This window comes from Nyctibius grandis, chromosome 13, assembly GCF_013368605.1.
Source record: "Nyctibius grandis isolate bNycGra1 chromosome 13, bNycGra1.pri, whole genome shotgun sequence".
NCBI classification, from domain to species: domain Eukaryota; kingdom Metazoa; phylum Chordata; class Aves; order Nyctibiiformes; family Nyctibiidae; genus Nyctibius; species Nyctibius grandis.
This window is the reverse complement of record NC_090670.1, coordinates 16,547,529-16,571,462: the sequence shown is the minus strand read 5'-3', so window position 1 is coordinate 16,571,462 and position 23,934 is coordinate 16,547,529. Positions and strand designations below refer to the sequence as shown.

The window sequence follows — 23,934 nt, the reverse complement described above, 5'->3', positions numbered from 1 at the left end:
CCAGCTGATTTTCTGGATGAGGTTTGGCCCCTGCGTAAATCAGTGGCTGCAAGAGCGGTTGAAGCAAGGAGGAGGCATGTGGAAATTACGCTCCAAAGTCAGTAATTACTGAGATGAGCAACTCCCGTGGACCTCGACTGAGGATGCAGCGGCTCTACAATCGAGCTGCTGCTCACTGTGGTGCACCCAGCACCCATCTCGGGTACAGCGCAGTACTTGCCTGTTTTTTCCCTTTACCTGTTCACTTCCCAGTCCAGGGTCTGCAAAGCCGCGTCCTCAGCTCCCCGGCTCCCTCCCTCCACCGCCTCATACACAGCTCTCCACCTGGTTTGCATGGTGCCAGGCTTTGAGCATTAAATTATGTCCATCCTCCAAGAGCAGAGAGCTTCACAAAGTTTAACCTTCGGGTGAGAACACAGCACCCATTCCTTAGCACAACGCACCTCGCACCCGCCTTCGCCCCGCAGCTGGGTGCCCAGCAGCGGGGCCACCCCATGAGTGGGGTTCAGGGACAGCCCATGCCCATCAGTTACACACCTACGGCCACAGGCTAAAACAACAAATGCAAACACAAAATAATTGCCTTTACCGAGGAAGCGATCTGTGGTATCACTTCCTCTTTGAAGAATCGTCACAGTTTACGTTTCCTGGGCCTTAATTACATGAAGGAAAAATAATGTGGGTGGCTGCAGCGATAACATGGGCTCTGCAGAGCGCTCTGATGTTCCCTGCTTTGGGACTTCAAGTTTTTGTTTGCCACTCTCTCTGTATTAAATGGACAGAAAGGTTAGCCAGACCCCAAGGAAGGGCTTTGTGCTTTTGCCATGAGACATCACCTGGGCTGTCTGCAGCTCTCGGCGCTTAATACAGCATCGGGCTGGCTCTGCTGCCCGTGCCCAGGCACAGTAACCTGGCTGCACTGGCCACGCAGTCACCCACCCCTCGGCACCGTGCTCCCTCCTGCCATCCCTGCACCTCTGCCCTGTGTCCGAGCAGCACCGACCCTCAGACCAGATCACCACCACTGAGCTCTGCACTGCCTTCCCTGCCCCAGCAGGAGAGTGCCGAGGGTCACGGGGACGCTTTGGAGACAGTGAGCCTCTGCCCAGGCTCTGTCATCGTTCTCAGCCCACAACCAAGAGGCTTTGCCAATGGTTTTTGTTCTTAGAGGAGAGCCCGGATGCCCCACTTATGCCATTACAGCTCTCCACACCCATCCCAGCAGCTGGAGATGTTAAACACTCCTATTCCTCACCCCATGGGAACAGGCGGATTTTGGAAACCACCAGCAATTCACGCTCCTTGTCCGGGGAGTCTGGCGCGGCAGTGGTGCTTTACAGCCAATGGATCTCTCCTCCATCTTTCACCGCCTTTTATAATGTTTTATTGATTGTCTTCGTTGAACTATTTTATCGATTGGAAGTATTTCCAACCTCTCCAGTCTGGACATAAATATTAAAGAGGAGATGAAGGAACACAGGCTTTACAATGGAGCCCTGGCTCAGCCTTGGGTCTGGCTGGAAACCCAGCCCTGCCCCAGTGGCCCTGACTGACCCAGGCCAAAAAGTGGGAGAAAGGAGCTGGGACGCACTAACACCCACGTCCATATTTCTACCTGTGGCTGGGGGACCTGGTGGGTGCTGGGCAGTGGCAGTGTGAGGCCATAGCCAGAAATAAACAACTGACAAACCCAACCCATTCACCCCTGGAAAGGCCGGGGGAGTTGCTCTGCCAGCAGCACATCTCATGAGCCCAGGCTCCTTCTCATCCCCTCGCACTGAGGGTTTTTCCACCATCAGCTATTTTATCCATGGTTTTATCCATGGGCCCCCTCCTCATTGCCACTGCCCTTGCCATGTTGCTCCCCCAGCACAGCAGAGCAGGGCCAGGCGCAGCCAGGGGTGCCAGCAGCTCCCAGCCATGCGGGGGGCACGGAGGTGGAAACACGGTGAGGTTGCTGTCTGAAATACCACCCTGACATATTAGCCTTAACACATGTCAACCCAGCCATCTCCTGCTCTCACCCCAATGGCAGATGGATGCTCCACCTGTTCACGGGGCTGCTGCCTTGGTACTTCCCCCAGTCACTTGCCTTGCTTAAACATTCCCATGAGAGTCGAGGGCGACTCGGTGCTTGGTTAAACACGAAGGGTTCAGGTTGGCCTCCACCCTGGGATGCAGCCCAGTAAAGCCTGGTTTGTCTGGCTCAAAACAAAGAGGGACATACCCAGTGTGAGATGTCATACAGCTCACTTTTGGGTCAGGATTATTTATTCTTCACGTCGTTTTTAAAATTGAGCTTTACAGTTTGGTTTTGACTTCTACCATTTCCCTGTCCTAAGAGCATGTGAAAGAGAAACACCACAATGAACACAATGGGGCAAAACCGCTGGTCCCTGTAACACCAAACCACTTTGGTCACATTTATCACATTAACACAGGGGAGAACATCTCTGCTCCTTCCAGAGCAGCTGCAGTAGGCACTACCATGAGGAAGAGCTGGTTAAACCAGAGAGGATGCATGATATAAGGACTCCCATTTCATACATGAATCATTAATAAATAAATAAAACAGACCATAACACGCAACTGCCCCACTTTCTCATGCAAACCCCCAGCTAGAAGGTTTTACCTTTGCTGTGGTTTAGCTGTTTGGTTTAAGCAGTGGAAACAACCTGTCTTAAGATGAGCCATGCCTCTGGCTGCTGCTTCATGCTAATGCCCTGTATTGGTCTCTTCCTATAAAATCCAAGCTCACACGAGCAAGTCACAGGGGTTTTACCATGGGGTAAGCTGAGCACAGCCAACAGCTGGCCCTTGGTCCTAGTCCTGCTTTCCTGTCTCATGGTAAAACAATGCAGCTTGTTTCCACCTGGATCCTACAGCGGATTTGGTCGCCTTTTCCACCCCCCAGCGCAAATTCCCCTTTCCTGGAAGAAGGCAAAGCTGAGCCCCCTGCTCTTATTGAGGAAACCCCAATATCCATTTCATGGGCTCGTCGCAGCCGCAGGGATCAGCACCCTCCTCCACCTGCCCGCGAGCCCTGGCAGAGCTCAGGGGGAAGGAAAGGTCCAACCCTCATCTGCAGGAAGGAAACAGAGTTATTTTTTAATCGTTGTTAAGCACAGTTATTTAATAGCTTGCAAAAGCTCCTAGGCTCTGGTCTTACTGCTGCCCCTCAGTCCTCAAACTACATATAACAAATTAAATTTGCACGAGCCACTGCTGGGAAGGCTGGATGAAGCTCTTTTTTCCCCTTTTATCGGGAAAGAACATACAGCCAGAAAATGTAGCGGCAAAGCCAGCTGTCCTTTAGGCAGCCGATTTCACTGATAAGTTACTCCCCAACTGCATGCAGTATAGATCAAATATTGCATGTGGCCCCACGGGGACGTGTCCCGCTCCTACGCAGAGCGGTGCTGGTAGAGGACAAATCAATGCAATGCTATGGCAAACAAAACTCATCTTAACGCACACGAGTTTTAGCCTTGATTGAGCCTCTTGAAATCAATGGAAATATTTCCTCTGCCATGTGTGTTTGCATCACGCAGATCCCTGTGGCTTGTGGGGCAACACTGCGGGGTCCTCCCCTTTGGGCTGCACTAAGTCCCCCTGGTATCTAGCAGCGCACAGATGTTGTCTTCAAGGGTGGGAGCAAATCTGCTTTCTTGTCCAGCTCCTTTCTTCCACCTTTTCCATTTATATAAATGCTGCAAAGTCTCCTGCAGTTCCACCAAACCATGACTTCATCCACAGGGAAAGCTGCCACAGTGCTCCCCTTTCCCCTCCAGCACGCATCTGTGCCCACGAGTGACCCGAAGCACAGAGGGAATGGCCCTGTATGTTCCTGGTGGCTGTGGGTGCCTGGAAGGGCCCTGGGATGGGCAGGGGTCTGGGGTGTGGGCTCTTAGGTTGAGGCAAATGCAGGAATACCTCAAGGATGGTGACCCCACTGCTCGCCAGGGAAGTGGTGGAGTCACCATCCCTAGAGGTATTTAAAAGATGAGTAGATGTGGTGCTCAGGGACGTGGTTTAGTGGTGGACTTGGCAGTGTTAGGTTAATGGTTGTATTCGATGATCTTAAAGGTCCTTTCCAACCAAAACGATTCTGTGATTCTATAAGATTGTGGATTTTATAACTTATTCTCCATACTATAAGCTAAGTTGAGCGATACTGCATTACTGCTCGTTACTTCATTAGTTTTATTTAAATAATAAACCCCTCAACATTCCCCCCAAAAGGAGGCTCCTGCCGCCACTTTTAATTCCTCAGCAGGGCCAAAAGCTCCGAGCCCTGACACAGAGCAGTGGCAAACCAGATCCTTCCAAAAGCTCATAGCCAGCGCCGGCGCACATGGGACGTCCCCAGAAAGTGCGAGGGCCACGTCCCTGGCTGTATCCTCTGTCCGATTTCAGTAGAATAAGAACCACTTTGCTCCATACCCTGAGCTGCAGCTCCCATGGGAAGTCCAGGCTTGGCAGGGGGGGAATAAATAAACAAATAAGAGCTGAACTGTTTTTTCTCTCCTTGCACTCCAAACATAAATAAGTTAAAGATGCCAATAATAGACTTCAGTGCTTCCAAACACCTTCAGAAAGTAGCCAGGCTGGGGAAGGACGGCACAGCTGACGTGCTGTTCTGGGCAGAGGGCTCAGGGTTGCTGCTGCCGTGCCCAGACCCTTCTTGCTCCTCTGCTCAAGCTTTGATGGCAGCTGATGTTGCACCATGTCTAAAATATTTTAAATGGCCCAGCCACCCCAAATGTCTTGGCAGGGAACAAGGCTTGGCTTGCAGCACTGCAGATATATCACGCCACTATTTCTGGGCTGTGCTATAAATACTCTTTTTCTCTGGAAACAGCCCTCAGCAGCACTGAGGCCAATCCTCTTCCCAGCACTTGACCTTCTCCTCCTTGGAGCCGGCCCCTCTGCTTCCTTAGAAACTACCCCTTCCTGGATTAAAATCTGGTTCTCCCCAAATACAGCTGATGAGGAAGCTGGGGGCAGCTGGGGCAGGAGCGCTTCCCTCCACCCCATGAGCCCATTCCCCCAGTGTCTGGCCTGCAGCACAGTCACACACTGTGAGCTGAAATGAGGTTTAGGTGTATTTCCTAGGGAGAGGGGGTCCTATCGCAGGTCTCCTTGGGGCAATTTTAGCACCTTTCCCAGTGCCAGCAGAGAAATGAAGTCTGTTTTGGGGGACAATGGGACTGTCCCAGCACCACTGCCCCCCTCGCTTTGGGATTGTTGCTCTCAGGCCCTACACGGGCTCCACTCGCTAATCCCCAACGCACTGAGACACCCATCTCCAAGTGCCAAGGGGACAAGGCAGGGGAGCGGGCAGCAGGTTCTGTGCCCCCTCCTCCTCCATGCAAACACCCTAAAGCAGCTCCGTGGGCAGGCACAGGCCGCACGCTGGCACCGGCCTCACCACGGGCTCAGCCTTGGTGCAGCGCTGACGCGACAATGGCAAAGAGGCGACGCTCTCGCCCAGGAAGATTTGTGTGTTCGCTGCCTCCTTCCTCGCCCGCCAGCTCCGCTCTGCAGCAAGCCGGAGCTGAGACACCCTCCTGCCGCCTCCTCCCTCTGGGACACGCGGATTTACCACCGACCAGCACCGACCGCCATGTCAGATTTACACAGCCTGGAGCCTTATTTACGCTTCCCTTTTGTCACTGCTCACACACAAACACAAATCACGTCGCTTTCCCAAGACTTTTCCACCAGCAAGGTTGCACGCATTTTCTCCCCTGGCATTTAAGGGTGGAGGGCAGTCATACTAGCAGCTAGATATTAAAAATAAATAAATTCAGGAAAAAAAACCCAGGAGCTAGCAGCTCCTTGAAGATGAACAGGTATTTGGATTTTCAAAGATGTACTGCTTTGACTTAAGCACACAAATGACTGATCACATTCATAAGACTGTTCATCTGCTTTGTACTTGCATCAGATGATGCACTTTCAGAAACCCATCCCCTGGCGAGTGATGGGCCTGTTTGGAAATCCGGCATAAAAGCACGAGGCAGACATGAGTCACGTGCCGAGCGATGAAACGCAGTAACACTCACCAAGTGTCATCTCTCCCGCCCGATGCTTTGAACACAGTTTGAAACAGAAATGCAAATATCTGTTGTTTAATTACTGACCCAGATCAAACCACTTTGGTGTGATCGCAGAGATGCAGCATCAGTTCACCAGAATAAACGTTTACTCAAGGGCCTGAAAGGCTGGAGTATCCCATAGGAAGAAGGAAACATTTTCCCTCAAAAAGAATTCACACCTTTTTCCCTCCGCCTCCCAGAACTGTCAAGGAAAGGCCACCAAACCCTTCCACAGACCTTTCTCACAAACCCAGAGGCCTTGGGGTTCCTGTGCCGAGGTGGTGGGAGTATTCACATCCAGGCTCCGAGGAACAAAAAGCAGGACAGACGTCTGCGGTGGACCACGTGGGATGGACAGACGGACACCCGCAGGACAGACCCCAGCAGATACAAGTGTCAGGAGGTACGCGGTGGGGATTGATCTGCCCGTCCCCACCAAAAACTGCGCCCTGGGGACGACACCCTCCAGCCTTCCCCGCTTAAGGCCTTTCTTCCACCAAACTGCAGCTTGTTTCTCAGGAAAGACCTAAATCCTTTATCCCACCTTCCGTGGGATGGGTTGGAAACAGAGAGCGCCCAGCTGGGACGTTGATGCTCCCCACGATCCCTGCACAGCCCGCAGCTGGGGAGAGCACTGGTGGGTCCTCGCCCACCCCAGGGCAGCCGCCGGCCGCTGCAGGGAGCACAGCACAGCCTGCAGGCACAGTGGGATGCTGTCAGGGAGAGAAAACACTACTCTTCTCCCCAACACAGACCTAACTGCTGGGCTGGAGGTGTTTCACTAAATCCCTTTTAAATCATCTCATTTCTTTCTTTTTAAAAAAAAAAAAAAAGCTGCTCATTGTATTAGTTTTTTTTTCCCCTTGTACCTGGAGGAAGCAGCAGCAGCACCCTCAGCACAGTGGAGTCAAGCCCTTTCCCCCGCTGCCAGCACAGGGATGCGGAGGAGGTTGAGGTACCTGTATCCTTCAGAGCAAACCCCCGGGTTCCTACTCGGTGCCCTGCGGCACCAAGGAAAGGTCTCATTAACCTTGCTGTGAAACAGCGGGTATTACATTACGTGCCTTATTATACTTAACCCAGAAGGATAAAACCATTCACTTAGATATAAGTTGGATTCCTTATCTGATGTGAAATCAGACAGCCAAAATTTAGCATTTGATCTGTGCTAATCTATGGTCTGTGCTGCTTGGAGAGAACATCGCAGCTCCTCTCATCGCCCTCCTGGCATTCCTAGGTTCCATATGCACTTGCATTTTAAGCAGATCAGTAAAACCTGCCAATCCCACAATGACATGGTCCCTCAGCTCGTTACAGGTTTCAGGGTTTTGCAGAGGTGGAGGCCGCCTGTGTCTGCGTGGAAGAGCGAAGGGGATGAGCAGGAGCCAAGAGAGCTGCCTGCCCATGGTCATCTGATTGCAGGCTCGTGGCCATCCACAATCACCACCCTTAGCCGCACCGCACCAGCGCCCAGGGACCTCCCAGGAACGGTCCATACATGCAGGGAGGCTCTGACCAGCCGCGCTCACTCGCAGGAGGGGCTGTGCCCACGGACCCTGCAATGCCAGCAAACGTGCTTCATGCTCGGGGAAGGGCTGGGCGTTCATCTACGGGATCACACAGCGTTTGGGGGCTGCGAGCCTGGAGCCCAGCTTTTCTCTCACCTGCTGGGGTTTGGACTAAGACCTACAACCAGCGAGACAGGGCCCCTCTCATTCACCTGATACACGTGGGGTTTTGTGGTGAAAGAGCTTCAAAAAGCTGCAAGAGACCAACTGTGAGGAGCACTACAGCCCCGCTGCCAGGGGAAGCTTTCCCAGGCAAAGGGCCCCGTTCTTGCGCAGGCAGGAGCTGCCTTTCCTGCCTTCACCCACCTGAGCAGGGCTCCTGCTGTTTCAGCATCAATGACCAGGTTTCTGCAGGGCTTTTCCACTTTCTGCGTAGCTCTGCGACTTCGTCTTCCTTTCCATTTTAGTGACTTCAGATTTTCCACCCAACGCTGCAGTTTCCTTCAAAGCCCAGATTTTACAGAGCAGCACCAGCAGCTTCCTCCTCAGTCACCTCTCTCTCCACTTGCTGGCAGGTTCATCTTCCTTAACGGCTTCTTTTCCCGGTACATGCACAAGTCCACCTAATTGCCAGATAACCAGCTTGACTCGTATTAACGAATTTCCCTTGTTTTCCCCCTTCTTACGGTATTTTTTTTTCCCTAACCTGTATCTCATTTAGTTCCCATCCCTCCTCTTCTCCACTTGCACGTCTGTCCCCCCCGCAAACACAAGAGACTCCAGCTCACCGCGACCACGCAGCCCAGCCCACAGCTCGCCCCACGATCTCACACTTCACTCCACGTTGGTTTTTTAGGTGGATGCCCTGTACAACCTACAGCGCTCCCCACCTTCATATATGGATGTAAGATGAACATAGAGCCTCTCTGTGCTGCAGAAAAACAGCAAGAAGGAGTCCAAAGGCTCCTAAATGAACCAAGCCAATTGGTAGGTGAATCTGCTACTGTTCTCCTCTCAACGCCTGTTTCTTGTCCATCTGTCCTGAGGTCGTGCAGCTCTGGCACATCAGTGCCTCCAGGCTAGGTGGGCTCCCAGAAGGTGGGAAGCCACTAGCAGGGGGCTGGTAGCATCTCCTTCTGTCCATGGCGGGCACTCGCTACCATCGTGTGACACTGCTTTCGTACAGATGTGCCCAGATGTTGTGAAATAAAATCCAAATTTAAAATGTCTGTGTTCTGCTCACCTGTGAGACGCTGCGTTATTCAGGTGTACGTACGCAGCACTTGCTCAAGAGGAAGGTTGATTTTAATTTGCATGTAAAGTTTTAAAAGTCGTAGAAGGTGGTCTGTTGTGATACACTGAAAAGAGATGATTAGGAAATGACAATTTAGGTGAGAGGCTCCATGTGGGTTCCATCAGCCTTGTAGAGAATTACAGACTTCACCAATAGTGCAAGATACTATAATGATTCCAGCAAATTTCTCCAACGGCTTCGACACCGTTCTGGCACGGGAGAAGACGTCTGTAAGTCAGACACCTGCTCGGCAGTCCCCGCAGCTCAGCCTTCTGTCGAGCAGTTGCCGTGACAGAGGATCCCATTTTTGCTAAAATTCCGCATTGGAGCGTATCAAGCAGCTGACAGCACCCGCTGAGCAAGTACCCGACCCTCTCCCCGCGTGAGTCTCCGGATGTCCGCATCCACAGTTCCCATGCAGAAATGCCCTACCTGGTGTAGGACGGGGCAGCACCAGACCTGCGGTCTCACCGAGACAGCCCATAAAACCTTTCTCAGGAGAAGTTCAAACCCCCAGCCCTCCCTTCAGCACCTCCATCTCTGCTGCACCCAGAGTGCTGCAGAACCTTCAATGTCCCGCTAGGAGAAACTGCCCTGCTTAACACACAGCATCTCTTAAAACACACTAAGCAGAAGCCTCTCCATCTCTGAACTTGATGCAACAGAGTGGGGAGAACTCACCTATACAGAAAGCTTCCAACACAAGCCCTTCCTAGAGCACTACCATTGTCCCACACATCCTTTTGTGAGGGCAAATAAGAAGCAGTGTGAAAACCCTCCCACCACCCCAGAGCAAGGACCCACCAGCAGAGCCATCCTCTCTTGGGCACAGCAGAGGCTCTCCTGGGCCTCAGTTTCCCCCGCTGAGGAAGAGGACACCCATTCCCGTGCTGCCACGGCTCACCAGCCACTCCTGGTCCCTTCTCCATGGCTGCCCAGCCCAGACCCCCCTCCTTGGCGCTGGCCCCGGGGAGCACAGGGATGCTGAGCCACCAGCCCTGCTCCCACGGCCACAACACTCCGCCCAGCGGCACAGAAGAGATGCTGTAAAACATAAATCAGGCTTACAGAGCCAGTTACAGGAAGTGTAAAAATGGAGGCAGAGCAAACTGATTCATCCAAGGTTTTATGATCATTCCTTGAGAAAGAAGAGGGTTTTGCTCCCATGTCCTCTAACATTTCTTTTCATTGCTGTAGCGATGCCTCGCTGACTGGAAGCAGCACCTGCAGAGTTTCAGCCTGGCTTAAAACAAATCCATTTACAGCACCAAAGAGACTTTGACTACCACTGAGAGAGGGTGAAGACAGGAACATTTGTTATTTAGTGGGAAGCATATCAAATTTGATAGATCCTAAATTTCTTTTTTAAATGACACTGATTAGTCCTAATTGGTGCAGGCGTCGGCATTACCTACGTCCTGACACTAGCTCAGGAGCTGAATGTGAAGTCAAATAAATTCCACTTCAAAACTATTCAACTTTTAAATAAAAATTGTGGGGGTTTTCTTGCCTTTCACTACGCCAAGAGCATGTTTGACAGTTACTTGTGCAAATGTCTAATGAGTTAAGAAACTATATCAATTTTAGAAGAAGAAAGGTTGACGTAAAGCAGTGAGAGTCGAGGACAGCACTTTGGAGAGGCTGCCCACTTCATACCCAAGGCTGAAAAGAACTGATTACGTTAACCACTATTAATGAAACAATATACCTGTGTATCTTATGCTAATATATGGCAGTAGCCATGTGGTTTCTCATGTTACTACTTTTATGTTTTACTAGTATCCGCTTCACAGTGCCAACAGCTTCGAGATGCCACTGTCGAGGCCAAGGCGATGGGTGCTGGTGGCGAGGGCAGGCGCTCCCTCACAACACCACACTGCAAGGCTGTGTCAGGCAACCACAAAAGGGGAGGAAAAAAAACAAACAGTATTTTCCAGACTGAAAAACTTCACAGCCATGACATATCAATTCAGAAGAGACACCTAAAGAAAAAGGAGATTTGGGGAAAATATTGGAAGTTGGATGACTGGCTTCTGTGGAACTTCCATCCCAAATTCCCGCTGACCATGCTCAGACCGTTGAATTTATTTTCCTTTCTAGCTGGAGGGTCACTGAGAGGATGCAGTAAGACACATCAGTAGAGGAAACACAGCCTGAGAGAGGGTGATGCACATCTTTTTTTCCTGATGATTTGGCAAGAATCTCTTCCCAAAGCCCCAACTAGAGACCGCTCCACTACGGTGAGGACCTCCTGCTTTAACTGAGTATGAACTTGAGAAGGGCCCTACAGGAGAAATGGGGAAGAGAGAGTGGTCCCCATGGTGCTAATGGAATAACCAGCCTAGACAGCATTCAAACCCCACTAATCCATAACAATGTGTGTTACAGGGACCCAAAACAAGCCCAAATACTTCCCCAGAAGGCATTATGGTGAGGGTGGGGAATTTGTATTGTGGTTCATATCCCTTCAGGGAGCCCTTCTGGTGGCCATGTCTCTCTTGCAAACCAGCAAGGTGCCCACGCTACCAGAGTGGATCGCTTTACGCCATGGAAGCACAGGCATCAATCAGGCTACTGGAGGATCTATATGGGGTGATAAAGAGTATCTGCACAGCATGATGCACCACCACTTACATTTCTGGGCTAATTTGGGTCCTAGAACAAATTTAGGTACATTTATGTTGCACCTAAGCTTAAACAAAAAGTATTCTCTTCCCAAATTTCTGGCCAAACGAGCGAACAATGAAGCCCTCTCCCCAGGAGCCGAACACCACTTACCTGACCTTTTCTCCAGCGGCAAGTACAGTCCTCAGTGACGCTCCAGCGCTTAAAGCATATTTTCCATTACACATCTAAACCAGAACATCTGTAAATCACAATCCTGACAGTATTGAAAAGTACAACCCGTTCTCAAATTTCTCAGCCGCTAAAACCATGTAAACATCCCGTTTTACCTTTCTACTCTGCAGCTCCTTTACTTCTATTAGGGGGTCCTGTAATTTAATATTTTCCTAAGACAGAGAACTCGGCCCATTTTAATCTAGCAATTAATTCCTTTCAGCTCCAAAAATCCCTGCCATTTTGCTCGTTAACACCGAGGTAATCCCCCATCCACCAAAAGGTGAAGCCTCTCAGAAGGTGAAGGCTGCTGGCGCAGGCTGTAAAACGCAGCGGCGAAGCCTCAGCCCTGCTCTCACAACACGCACCCTGAAGTATCCTTTAAGAATGTTATTTTCTTCATCGCTATTCTTCTTCTCTGTGAACTCGTTAACCAATTTTATCTTCACCTCGAAGCGGCTTATCATGACCTTCTTTCCTCTGAAAAATGGATTATTTTTTGTTACCATAAAGCAACAAGAACAGCTCTGCTTGTTTGTATGTTCTCGTAGAGATTTACAGTTTGTGGAGATCTGCAGGTACAAAGTAACGGGGGGCGGAGGGTGGGAAGGGAAAAAAAAAAAACAAACCTGAGAGCTTATCCCAGGCTGCAGAGAGCCGTGAACCAGCTGTGGCAGCGACATTTGTGTCAGAAGGATCAGCTCGATTCTAGCCCAAAGAGATATCCAGGCTGCGTCTGTGCAGACATAGGGGCCCCACAGAACAGGGGACGTGCCGCACCACACCTTTTACACTCTGCTCTCCTAAGGTGCTGTACTTGGAGATTACACACCAGTATCAGGGTTAACTGGAAATATTTGAAAGGAAAAATCTCATTGTAACACATTAAGCCTTCTCGTGCTCGTTAGCCTGATGGAAAGCGGGCGGCTGCGGGGCCGGGCAGGCTCCGCACCTCTCCAGGCCAGCACCTCTCATTCCGATGAAGTAAACCTCTGCTCACACAGGTCGAGCAGCTGAACAGGCATACACGGAATATTAAATACTCCCTCAAGTAGTGATATATTAATATGATGCACAGTAAAATATATTTGCCTCATAATTCTGGAAATGCCTGCTGAGACAGCTGAATATGAAAATTGTTTGATCCTGGCTTAAGTAGATTAAAGATCATCTTCTATCTCCCCTCGGCAGCCTGCCTGGCCAGCAGCCTGAGGTGTTGTGGTCCCCTGCTCGGCGAGGGCAGCCGTGTTGACTGCTGGGCCCCCAGTCCAAGAGGAGCATGAGGAATTGGGAAAGCCCAGGGGAGGCTACGAGAGGGTCACAGCAAAGGGCACACAATCTGCTCGGCGAGGGCAAGGAACCAGGCTGTGTGGGCTGGCAAAGGGGGGCAGAGCCCAGCAGCCCAGCTCCCATCACCCTAGGGTCATAGAATTATATTATAGAATGGTTTGGGTTGGAAGGGACCTTAAAGATCATTTAGTTCCAACCCCCCTGCCATGGGCAGGGACACCTTCCACTAGACCAGGTTGCTCAAAGCCCCATCCAGCCTGGCCTTGAACACTGCCAGGGAGGGGGCATCCACAGCTTCTCTGGGCAACCTGGGCCAGTGTCTTACCACACTCACAGTAAAGAATTTCTTTCAAATACCTACTCTAAATCTACCCTCTTTTAGTTTAAAACCATTACCCCTCATCCTGTCACTACTTGCCCTTGTAAAAAGTCCCTCTCCAGCTTTCCCGTAGCTCCTTCATGTACTGGAAGGTGCTGTAAGGTCTCCCTGGAGCCTTCTCTTCTCCAGGCTGAAGAGCCCCAACTCTCTCAGCCTGTCCTCGTAGGAGAGTGGCCTCCTCTGGACTCACTCCAACAGCTCCATGTCCTTCTTATGTTTGGGCCCCAGAGCTGAACACAGTACTCCAGGTGGCGTCTCACAAGAATGGAGTAGAGGGGCAGAATCACCTCCCTCAACCTGCTGGCCACGCTGCTTTTGATGCAGCCCAGGATACGGCTCCTCCCAGCCAGCGAGGGGGTCAGGCTCCTCCAGGCCAGGGCACGCGGTACAGCTGGGGAAAGAGCTGCAGCTTCAGGTGCACAGCTGGGACATACCCAAAACTGCTGAGCCAGGAGGGTGGTGCAGCAGGTTACTGCCTCCATCACAGCGTTAAGGGCTCAGCTATGAAAAAACTGTTCTGTTTAGGCTGACTTCAACTGGCTGACTTAAACGTTCAGAGGGATGCTGGACTAGATGATCTCTACAGATCCTTTCCAATCAACATGTCTATGATTGTACAACCTTATTACAAAATTATAATTTTGTTGCTTTAACAACATTTTGGATACCATAAACAAATATCTGCAACTCTTCCTCAATCTGGTTGGAGATGGGGGACTGTCTTAAACAAAAGTCTCAACTTGTCTGCTAATATGGTTATCTTCACTCAGAAGTGTGTTAGGTGTCAGGAGCTACACCGAAACAGCATTAAAAAGCCTTGGTTCATCAAACAGGATATTAATTAAAAAAAAAATGACAACAGGGACCAAAGGTAACTAGAAAAGCTCCCTGTATTTCAGAAGGGTGGCAGAAAAAAATACCTGAATCTCAGCCAGGGATAGTAGCACCAGAAATAGAAGTTAACTGAAAAAACACCCAATGTCTGAACAAATCAAAGAGGCCAAATTCAGTGAGTAACTTACCACAAACTATCTATCCAGATCTGATTTTCATACCAAGTCAGGGAAATCTCACCCCTAAATGCTATGGTACTAGAATGAAAACAGAATTAATACTTTGACTTCTGCAAAAGCTACGAGGCATCACTTTGAAAATATACTGATTTGAGCTGCATGGTATTACTAACTTGAGCTTTTCTTTGCATAATTGCTAGCATCATCCTTTGAAAGCAGAATTCTTTGTGATCAGCTGTGCCATGAACGTCAGTTTACTTAATGATACATATCTGCCTTGAAAGACAAGGCTCAGTTCCCCAAATCATTCAGTCCAAACTCCTCTAACACACACCCTCCCTCGTACCTTAAAATTGTACAGAAAATGTCTATCACTACAAGAAAGAATCACTGTTCTTAAATTCAGATCATAATCATCCTGTTCAACGCATGCAGGTGAAAGAGGGTGTATCGGTATCTGCCTGCCGTTTCAGTACCCCTGGACAAACACTTTTGCCCACTTTCCATTACCTTCAACAGCACCCGAGGATGGAGGCAATAACGGACTTGTATTCTCTCCTGACCAGTTACATGCAGAGTGGAGTTAGAAGGGCCTTCGAAATTCAGGCTGAGAGTGGAGAACAAAAGCAGTGACATTTGCAGTCCTCATTTCAAGAGGACTTCTTTAAAAACTAAGTAGGAATGAGTTAGGTCTACTTCTAATCTTATGAGTTTTTGAAAGAGATGTCTCAGGTAAAACGTTAGCAGTAGAAATGTCCCCACTTCTCTCCTCCAGCAAGTCCTACAGGGATAAGAACACAATGATCTGAAAGCCTTGGCCCACAACCAAGCTCATTTATTTCTCTAACATTTTCCAATAAAAAATGAACTATCTCACTCCCCAGGCAGGTGAGACCTGAGTGCATTTGCCCAGCTCAAGCTGACCACACTAATCAATTTAAAATGGACAGCAAAGCTAACTTTCTTGGTATTCTTTTTGGTGGAGTCAGAAGTTAACGAAAATGACCGAGTTAAAGAACTGGCCAGGCCACTGGTAGCTTGGTGACAAGCTAACACAGGAATAATAATTAATTACCCTTTCAGAGAGGACACGTGCACCACATAGGTCTGACACCATGTAGAAGGCAGAGCCTGAGGAGGAACCACGCTGTGGCCAAGCTGTCAGCCAGACCCCGACATGCTGACTGGTCAGAGTATCTTGTTCTCCAGATCCATGTTACGCTGGCGTAAACTAGATCTGGTGCTGTGATTTGTGCATACATACACTTGTGTTTTGTAAACAGGAGTCGTTATCCACCCGCAAGACCCATGAATCACTGTACACATCATTCACGGGTGGTAAATGAATAAGAGATGAACAGCAAATCAAATTTAACAAAACAAAATCTGCCTTTCCTTGCAGGTAGGGATTTAAGAAAAGTCTAAAAGAAATGTCTTTCGAACTTCAATAAAGGATCAAGTGACCTAAATCTAATCCTGTTAACTAAAGGAACAGCATGTGAAGAGATGATGCTTCGAAACTGACTAAATCCACAAAATCTGTGGTCTGTCACAACCTGTGACAAATCAGCGTGCCACAACAAACATTAACAACCTGTCCTCTTTGGTTAACTCAACACAAACCCCAGGAAGAGGAATGCAACACAAACAGCTGCAATCGCGTTCTTGGCAGCCTCTCCATTCTACAGGGTGTCACTTCTTTCTGTCACATCTACCAACCCAACCCAGGTGAGCTAGAGAACTATGCAAGTTAAAAGTCATTTGGAAGTAGAAGATGAATTGTTGCAAGGTTAAAAAAAAAAAAAGAAAAAAGAATTAAGTAATGAAGCAAGTTTAAATACAACATCTGTTCCTTTTAGCTTCACGGCACTTCAAACAAGCTGCTTTCACCAAGTACAAGCTATTGATATGAGCAAGAAAAAAGAAATAGCTCCTAAACAAGGAAAACTACTGATAGTTCACATCTGTAGGCTCCTCCAGTTACAAGCATTTACACAGTATGCCCTTAAACCATAATGCCATCAGTACCTCAAACAGGATGGAAATGACAAAATAGTGTTTTCACTGACAAAGCCACTTCCCGACTCCACGCTAGGTTTCACAGAGCACTTCAATTCCTGGCTGTAATGGAAGAGTTCACTTAAAAAACCGCCCCAAAAAATCTGCTTTTCAAGATTCAAAAGATTGTAAGCCAGCAACAGAAATAATGAAAAGACAGCTTTTGTCAGTTGATACATAAGAACAGTTGTGTAAAAGACAGCTCAGTATTTTAAGATGAAAAACACAAAAAGCAGGCTAAATATAAGATATGCCACATCTTTACGTGCTTTTGTGCCTGATATGAAAAACAAGTGGATGTGGTTTGCTTTTTTTGCTTTTGGTGGAGTTCAGCAGTCTAAAACGAAGAAAACAGAATATAAACCTGTGAATAGAGTGTGTTAAAATAACAAGAGATCTGCGTGTACGTCACTCAAGAACTGTGGTTTAACTGCTACTTAAAAAGCAACAGCAAATTGCATGGCTTCCTGGAATGGCCGTATGGTGCGGTAAGCAAGGGGTTTCACGGGGAGCTGCCAGCACAGTACTCAAAGGCTGAAGCACTCTATCAGATAAATGCTCAGGCTGAGCAGCGCAAGATCAGAAGGCTGAGATGAAGCCCTGTCACACGTACCGTAGCTCTGAGCCAACCCAAACCAACTATTGACTGCATTAACTACGGCACAGCGTTCATCTCAGTTCCCAAGGAACTGCTGCCTCATGACGCCTGCTGACAGATCTTACAGGCAATTTTGAGAGAAAGGTACATGGAAAAAGGTTTCAGGTCAAGTGTAGTGAATGAACAGTCGAGAGAAGGGCTAAATAGGCACAAGGACACCATCCTTGCCAAAATTCTGACAAATAAATCATAACAATGTTAGTATGCAGAAGTGGGGGGGAAGCCGCTTTCTCAAAAGCACTCTTAAAGAATGAAAATAAACGGGACATTGGTCACTTATTCGAGAGTATTCTAGGTATGTCCACAGCCTACCAAATCTGAAACTAACTGCTGCTCTTCACACTGATATGACCGATCATTACTCACCTCAACACACAAGAAACTGTCTTCATCAAACCAATTAATGAGTTTCTCCAAAACCTTGCTGTATTACTTCAGTGCTTTCATGAAGTAACTGCCAATTTCACAACCCTTTCCTAATTTGAGATGTTCTAGGACCCCTAGAGGTTTTCTTTTTTTGATTTATAGTTTACTGTATTAATTTTTTTTAAATAGCTTTTCTAAAAGGGCAGAATTCAAGCTGTTATCAGCTGAACACAAATTTCACTTTTAAAACTCGTAACTGCACGTTTTTCTTCAACAAAAATAGTTAATATAGGCAAAATATGATGGGCTTTCCTCTTTCCCCATCAGAAAAGCTTAGCAGAAAATACACAATCAGTTTCGGGAAGCATAATTACATTACAAAGAACTATACGGATTCTCTAGAACAGGGAAGTTGTCATGCGGGGTTCTGTCACGCAGCCATCCAATCACTTTAACGCACTTTGGATCATTTTTTTTGGGCACAGTTATAGCTTCTTACCACTGTACTGCCACTATGATTTACATCTATAAAATCTGGCAGTAGCTAGAAAAAACGCAACAAAAAAGGCAACTGAATCTCTAGTTGGAAGGCGCTCATTTACAAAGAGTCTGTAACGACTCGAAGTTTAGCTGTTAAAAACTTGAAAAAAAAATGAAAATTAAGATTTAATCAAAGAAATACATTCAAAAAAGCTCAGCAACATGAAGAACGGATACAGAAGAGAAAGAGAGCTGAGGAAAATGACAGGCACAATTGACACTGAATGGTTACTTTTTTAATAGAATTATTATTATAGAAAAGTATTGTCCCACATTACCTTGTTTTCCAAGTACGTGCCACCACCCACCTCCATCAAAGATATGATCCCTTTTGGATGCCAATAAATATCAGAAATTAAACAATCTCAGTACTAGAGAATGCTTAGGATTATGAAAACTAAGGGAATGGCATAAGCTGCATTTCAATATCATAAATTGATTAAAGAAAATTAAAATTAAAGCAGTTCAGTATGAATGAGTATATTTTGAAAGAACCAATTTGTGTTTTATCAAAAGAATTCTGAAGCACCAACTGACAATTTTGACAAACGCTTCAAAGAATGAAAAAGCCCATGACATTCATCAGGCTATTAAAAAAAAAAAAAAAAAAGCAGCTAGAGGTTGAAAAGCAGCAAAACCTATTGTAAACCAAAGCGTCTCAAAAAGCTCAGTAGACTTTTTATGGGTAGGAAGTTCAAGTTAATAGTATTGGTATCCTGAAATCCTATGCTAGGACAAGTGTATGTGTATGCTCTCAGGAAAACAGAGAGGAGTAAAATTTTACAGAGGCAATTATTTAGTTATACTGAGATTAGAGAAGACAGGGATTTACTGGCTTTAACAAGCTACAAGAATCAGCACCACAGCATTCAAAGGGAAAACAACAACCAACCAAACAAACAACAGCAATCACTACTTTCTTACATATTGTCTTTGGTTGTTTAATATCAAGAAATACTTTTTACAGAATCTGTGAAGACTATTCCTTTGAATTTCATTCTGTGTCAGTATCTTCTCTGTGGCCTCTTTGGTAAACTAGAGGACAGGCTTTACTTTCTCTAAATTGTTTATTGTTTTCTACATTTTTATCACATCTCTTCAAAACTCAAATTTCTTTCATTTACAGGCTTTAGTACCAAAATGGTATAACTAAAACAGACTCTACATTGTATAGTGAAGGTATTTTTCTTGTGTTATAAACTTAGAACCTACTAAAATCATTTTTCACAAGATACTATTGAACTTACAGCAGGATTTAGAGACAGGAATTAAATTTGTAATAATAGTAATAATAATAAAAAACATCCAAAGATACATTAGCAAGTATTAGAAGTATTCTCTCTTAAGATTTTTAAAACTACTCCTTTAAAAAGCCTTGTAACAGAAAGGAATCTTCAAGACAGCCAGAGCTGCTCAGTAGTTGAGGGGAGGGGAAGAGAAGTTTAGGGTTTCTCCCCTCATTTCCTTGCTGTCTTGCCAGTTAAGCTTAGAATGTTTATCAGGTGTATAATAAACGTAAGAAACGGACAGTAGCATACACTTTTAGTGGTATTTCTATTGGACTATATACAGTACCTCCAATGTCTGAACCAAAACATTCTGAATAATGTCAGATAAAAGTTAATAGGAAAAAGAAACCAACAGAAAGGCTATTGACACACCTTTAAAAAATGTAACACAAAAATAATTAACCATTGATTTCTTGGCATGTAAAAGTTCTATACAAATTTTAAAAATTTTATTTGCAGGTACTAACCTCTTGAAAAGCCCACTCTGTATTTACACTAATTCTTTTAACAAGTTTATCTCAAATTAAAGCATATTTAAAACAATCATGATTGCATTAACTTTTCTACTTTAAATTATTACCCAATTAGTGCTTTATTCACATTTTAAAAACTTGTACAATTTATTACAAATATAAAACAGTGCAGTTTTCCATACATTATCCCAACTCTGAGACAAACACTTAAAAGACATGGAAAAAGATTTCGATTTCTATAAACATAACATTTGCATTACTCATACCCCTTTCTTCACCGTCCTCCCCAACCCCGATTTAAAAAGATCAAACATACAACATACTGTAGGTTTATTTTTATTCAAAAAGTTACTGTCTCAAGACATAAATACAAATCAGAAAACAGTACAATTAGGACAATAGAATGTGGAGGACAACAGGTTAAGGTAAATATATAAAACATTTTTAGCTGGTTGAAAACAAAGCTGTTAAGAACTGCTTTCACAAAGAAACACTCCTTCAAGAGTAAGAAAAATCAACTTAAGTTTAAAATCATATATACAGTCCTCTCAGCAGTTCTATTAAATGCAGTGGTGTGAAAAACAATATAGGCAGTACTTTTAGACATGAGAGTATTTATTTATGTAAAATGAGTTAGGCAGATCTAGTTTTGAGTTTGTTGTTAACCCCATGACTTAGCAAAATAATTATATTTTATCATGATCCTTTAGATAATCTATGGTTTTTGGCTACCACAGCCGAATGCTTAATTTCTGAGTCTAAAAACAGGAAGCCTTTTTGTATTCACCCATTTGGGGAGATTCTTGTATTGCAAGCATATTAAGGCATGGAATGATTAAAATAATATACCTCAAGAACTGAGAGAAACTGACAAAAAATATACATATGTAATATAAGTTAATATTTCCTTTAAAATGATGTCTAGCTGCCTAAGCCTTGCAAAATGAGTCGGTGTCAAAATGGCATAGATCCACTTTCTGTTTTAGACCAAATTTAACTTATTTGTGAATGGACACAAAATGAAGTTTAAAGCTTAGCTTTCAAAGAATATTATGGGTTGTTTATGAATTTCTATTATCCAATCTAATTTACATACAGAGGAAATGTACTGTAACCTGTTAGAAGTATCTTTAACCTGAAGACTGCTTGCAAAGACAGATAGATAAAACAATATAAAATACAAATTTAAAAATCATTTTTAAAGCATGAATTCTCATGCTCTTCTATTTTTAAACATTGTTAAACTTTCAATATATTTCTGAAACCTCATAATTTTAAGTTGGAATTTAAAAGTAAGAAAAAACTAAACAAACTGCGCAATTATAAAATCAGCACCAATTTATATATATATATAATTTTATTTAAAATTTAGAACCCTATTCCCACACTCTAATAAGCTGTATAATTTTTGTTTAGAATTTTTCTGCAAACATACTACAATAAGCTTCTTTTATTTGGAGACAAAATACAGTGGCACTACTGGAAGGAATTTCACAACATTACATTTTTCTTAAAGGACAAGCAAACTTTCAGGGTTGGTAATGGGCAAGCATGACTGAGATCTCTTAAGTTCTGGTAGTTCATAGTTTATGGACCTTTCTGAGAAGGCTAGCATGAAGCTTTTGGAATAAAAGTGTGGTTTAGATCAAAAACCTGTTAAAATTCTGCTTTATGTATTTTTTTTTCATGATTAATTAAGACAAACCTTCTGTTGCTGAAGTTTGCATTTAATTTAAAATACTGACACTCTTCTGGTTCTATCACTGTAAGAAAACCAAATCCATCTATTATTTCAGTTCATGGATGTAAACAGCAATCCAGCAGAGCTCATGATTATTTAGTATAGACAGCAAATGCATAGAGAGGGGCTCAAATCTGTACCAAACACCTCTCAGACTGTTAGATTAAAACTCAGAGGGAATACTTCTTATGATCCGGAAATAAACTGATAGCACATAAATAAAATATTGATTTTTTTTTTTCCCCAACAAAAAGTGTAGCTTATCCTCAAATTGTTTACTTGTCCTTTACATTTCTTTTTTTTTCAGGCAAACAAAACTGCCCCTTCAATGCACTTGATCTTGAAAGCATGTCATTCTCCTTAGAGAAAAATCTGTTCAGAATTTCACTGTATCTACCACAATTTTGTATTGAAAAACTTCCTCTTCCACTTAGAAAATGACTTCACCACTGATTTATTTGCTGCTCTGGTATTAAAACATTGACACCCCAAGAACCTAAAAAAAAAGTTAGAAATGGTGTCAATTTGTAGTCTACTATACATTTAACAAAAACAAAGCAATTAGTATGATTTAAGATTAAGACACTTCAAGATATGTTAAGGCATTATAACTTTATTTTTCTTCCAAACCAGATTCACCACACTTCTGATTTATGTAATAATAGGAAAAGGGCACCTCATTCCATTAGAAAATATTTTTCCCACACTTGACATTAACTAGATGCAGTAGGAATGTGATAAAGACTGTGCTTTAATTATTTTAGGCAATAATTGCAAAATAATTTTTAGTTAGTTGCCTAACTTGATGAGTTCTTTGACAATGGCATTCTATAGGCCTTAACTTGAAATCAAGTGTGTAGTTTCCAGCAACTAAGCCTGGGACAAAACACTTTACACACTGGCTGCAGCTGTGTCTGTGTTCATAAAAACAGCCATCTTGCAGCAGCTAGCCAGGACACAAACTTAATATTTCCTATTGAATATATCAACTCTGTCAGGAAGACAGTGAAAAATCAAACAATAATCAGGTAAAATCAAAATATTGTCCTTCAGGAGACTGTGTGATTAAGTGAAGAAAAAGCTTTCCTGAAACAAAGAATCGGTTTCCACTTCCCATGTGGGAGCAAGCCATATAGTTTTCTATGCCAGTGGAAACAGGTAACACCACTGATATGCCAACAAAATCCCCAGAAGATCCAGATCCTGTGACTGTCCTAGCTTTTACAGGACTTTATAAAATCAGAAAGAGCCATGAGAGACTAAATTTTCCTGAACCTTAACACTGCTTTTCACATTTATCTGTTTACAAACCCGTTTTTACTGTTCTTGGTATTAAATTCACTTTAGATGCATCATACAATATAGCACACTAAGCCAAAACTGCCTCTGGTGCCAGCAATAACTGGACACATCAAAAAACAAGAAGACAGACTAAAATTTTGATCATAAACTATATGCATCTGAATAAATTAAACAGCTTTATTATGTCTAGGTCTACGAAAACAAGTGCAACAATGCCAAGAATAACGGACCTCTGAAATAAATTATATGAATAAAGCAAATTAACTTTATTCAGAGAAGGTCTTTTGCATTTATGAAATTGAGGTTTTTTACATTTAAAATACTGACTGATAAATTCATATGGATTCATGTTGCCTCCTAAACTATTAGCAGAGCTTTCCCCATTTAGGCAGTTAAATTCATTAAGGTGGGGTTTATGCTAAAGAGCAGCTGTGTTCTGTGACGCAGCTGTGTTCTGCAGTCCTGTTTCCAGGATCACCACCCTTGCCGTGTCCTGCCTGAGAGGAAGGTTTGCTAGATGCTGTTCCCTTCACCGTACCAACTCATTTTTCAGCGCACCACTGCTCCCTCCTCGCAGAGGAACAGTACAGAGCTTGTTCTGCTGGCACGCTGAGCAGGCCACCGCTGGGCTCTGCAACGGTCTCCAAAGGCTTGCAGAGCTATGTGACTGTAACCAGCTGCCATCGTGTGGTGATACTGCCACACTGCAGCTAAGGCGTGCCCAGCAAATCCCGGGCTCACGTGGGATGATGAGTGAGAAATAAAGTAATAGGAAAGAAACCTAGCTAACAGTAAACTTATTAAAACTATTCTTAATTAGTTTTAGAAACTCAAAAGCTGAAAGGTTTCTGAAATCAATGAAATGCACTTGTAAGAGACCAAATTTTCAGCACTGTCAGAATAAAAATGACTGGTGTTTCACAGATCAATCAATTAAAAATCAAGAAGGGGGTGGGAAGAACTATTTTAAAACAGAACGTCAGAAAACAGGTGATATACTTTCTTGGTGTTACTTCAAGAACAGAACAGACAATAGCTAGATGCACAACCTAATCTGATTCATTACTACTAAAGCAAAGGCCTA

General features: G+C 44.9%; 1 protein-coding gene across 2 annotated transcripts in view; it reads right to left on the bottom strand.

Moving 5' to 3' along the window:
* Positions 1–18,961: 18,961 nt before the first annotated feature.
* STAG2 (STAG2 cohesin complex component) overlaps positions 18,962–23,934 on the bottom strand; it is a 78,068-nt gene continuing 73,095 nt past the window's right edge. For both annotated transcript variants that reach the window (XM_068412149.1, XM_068412152.1), the window contains exon 34: positions 18,962–22,044. In XM_068412149.1, coding sequence (XP_068268250.1) covers positions 22,021–22,044 — 24 coding nt within the window. In that variant the 3' untranslated portion in view covers positions 18,962–22,020. The remainder of the gene's footprint in view (positions 22,045–23,934) is intronic.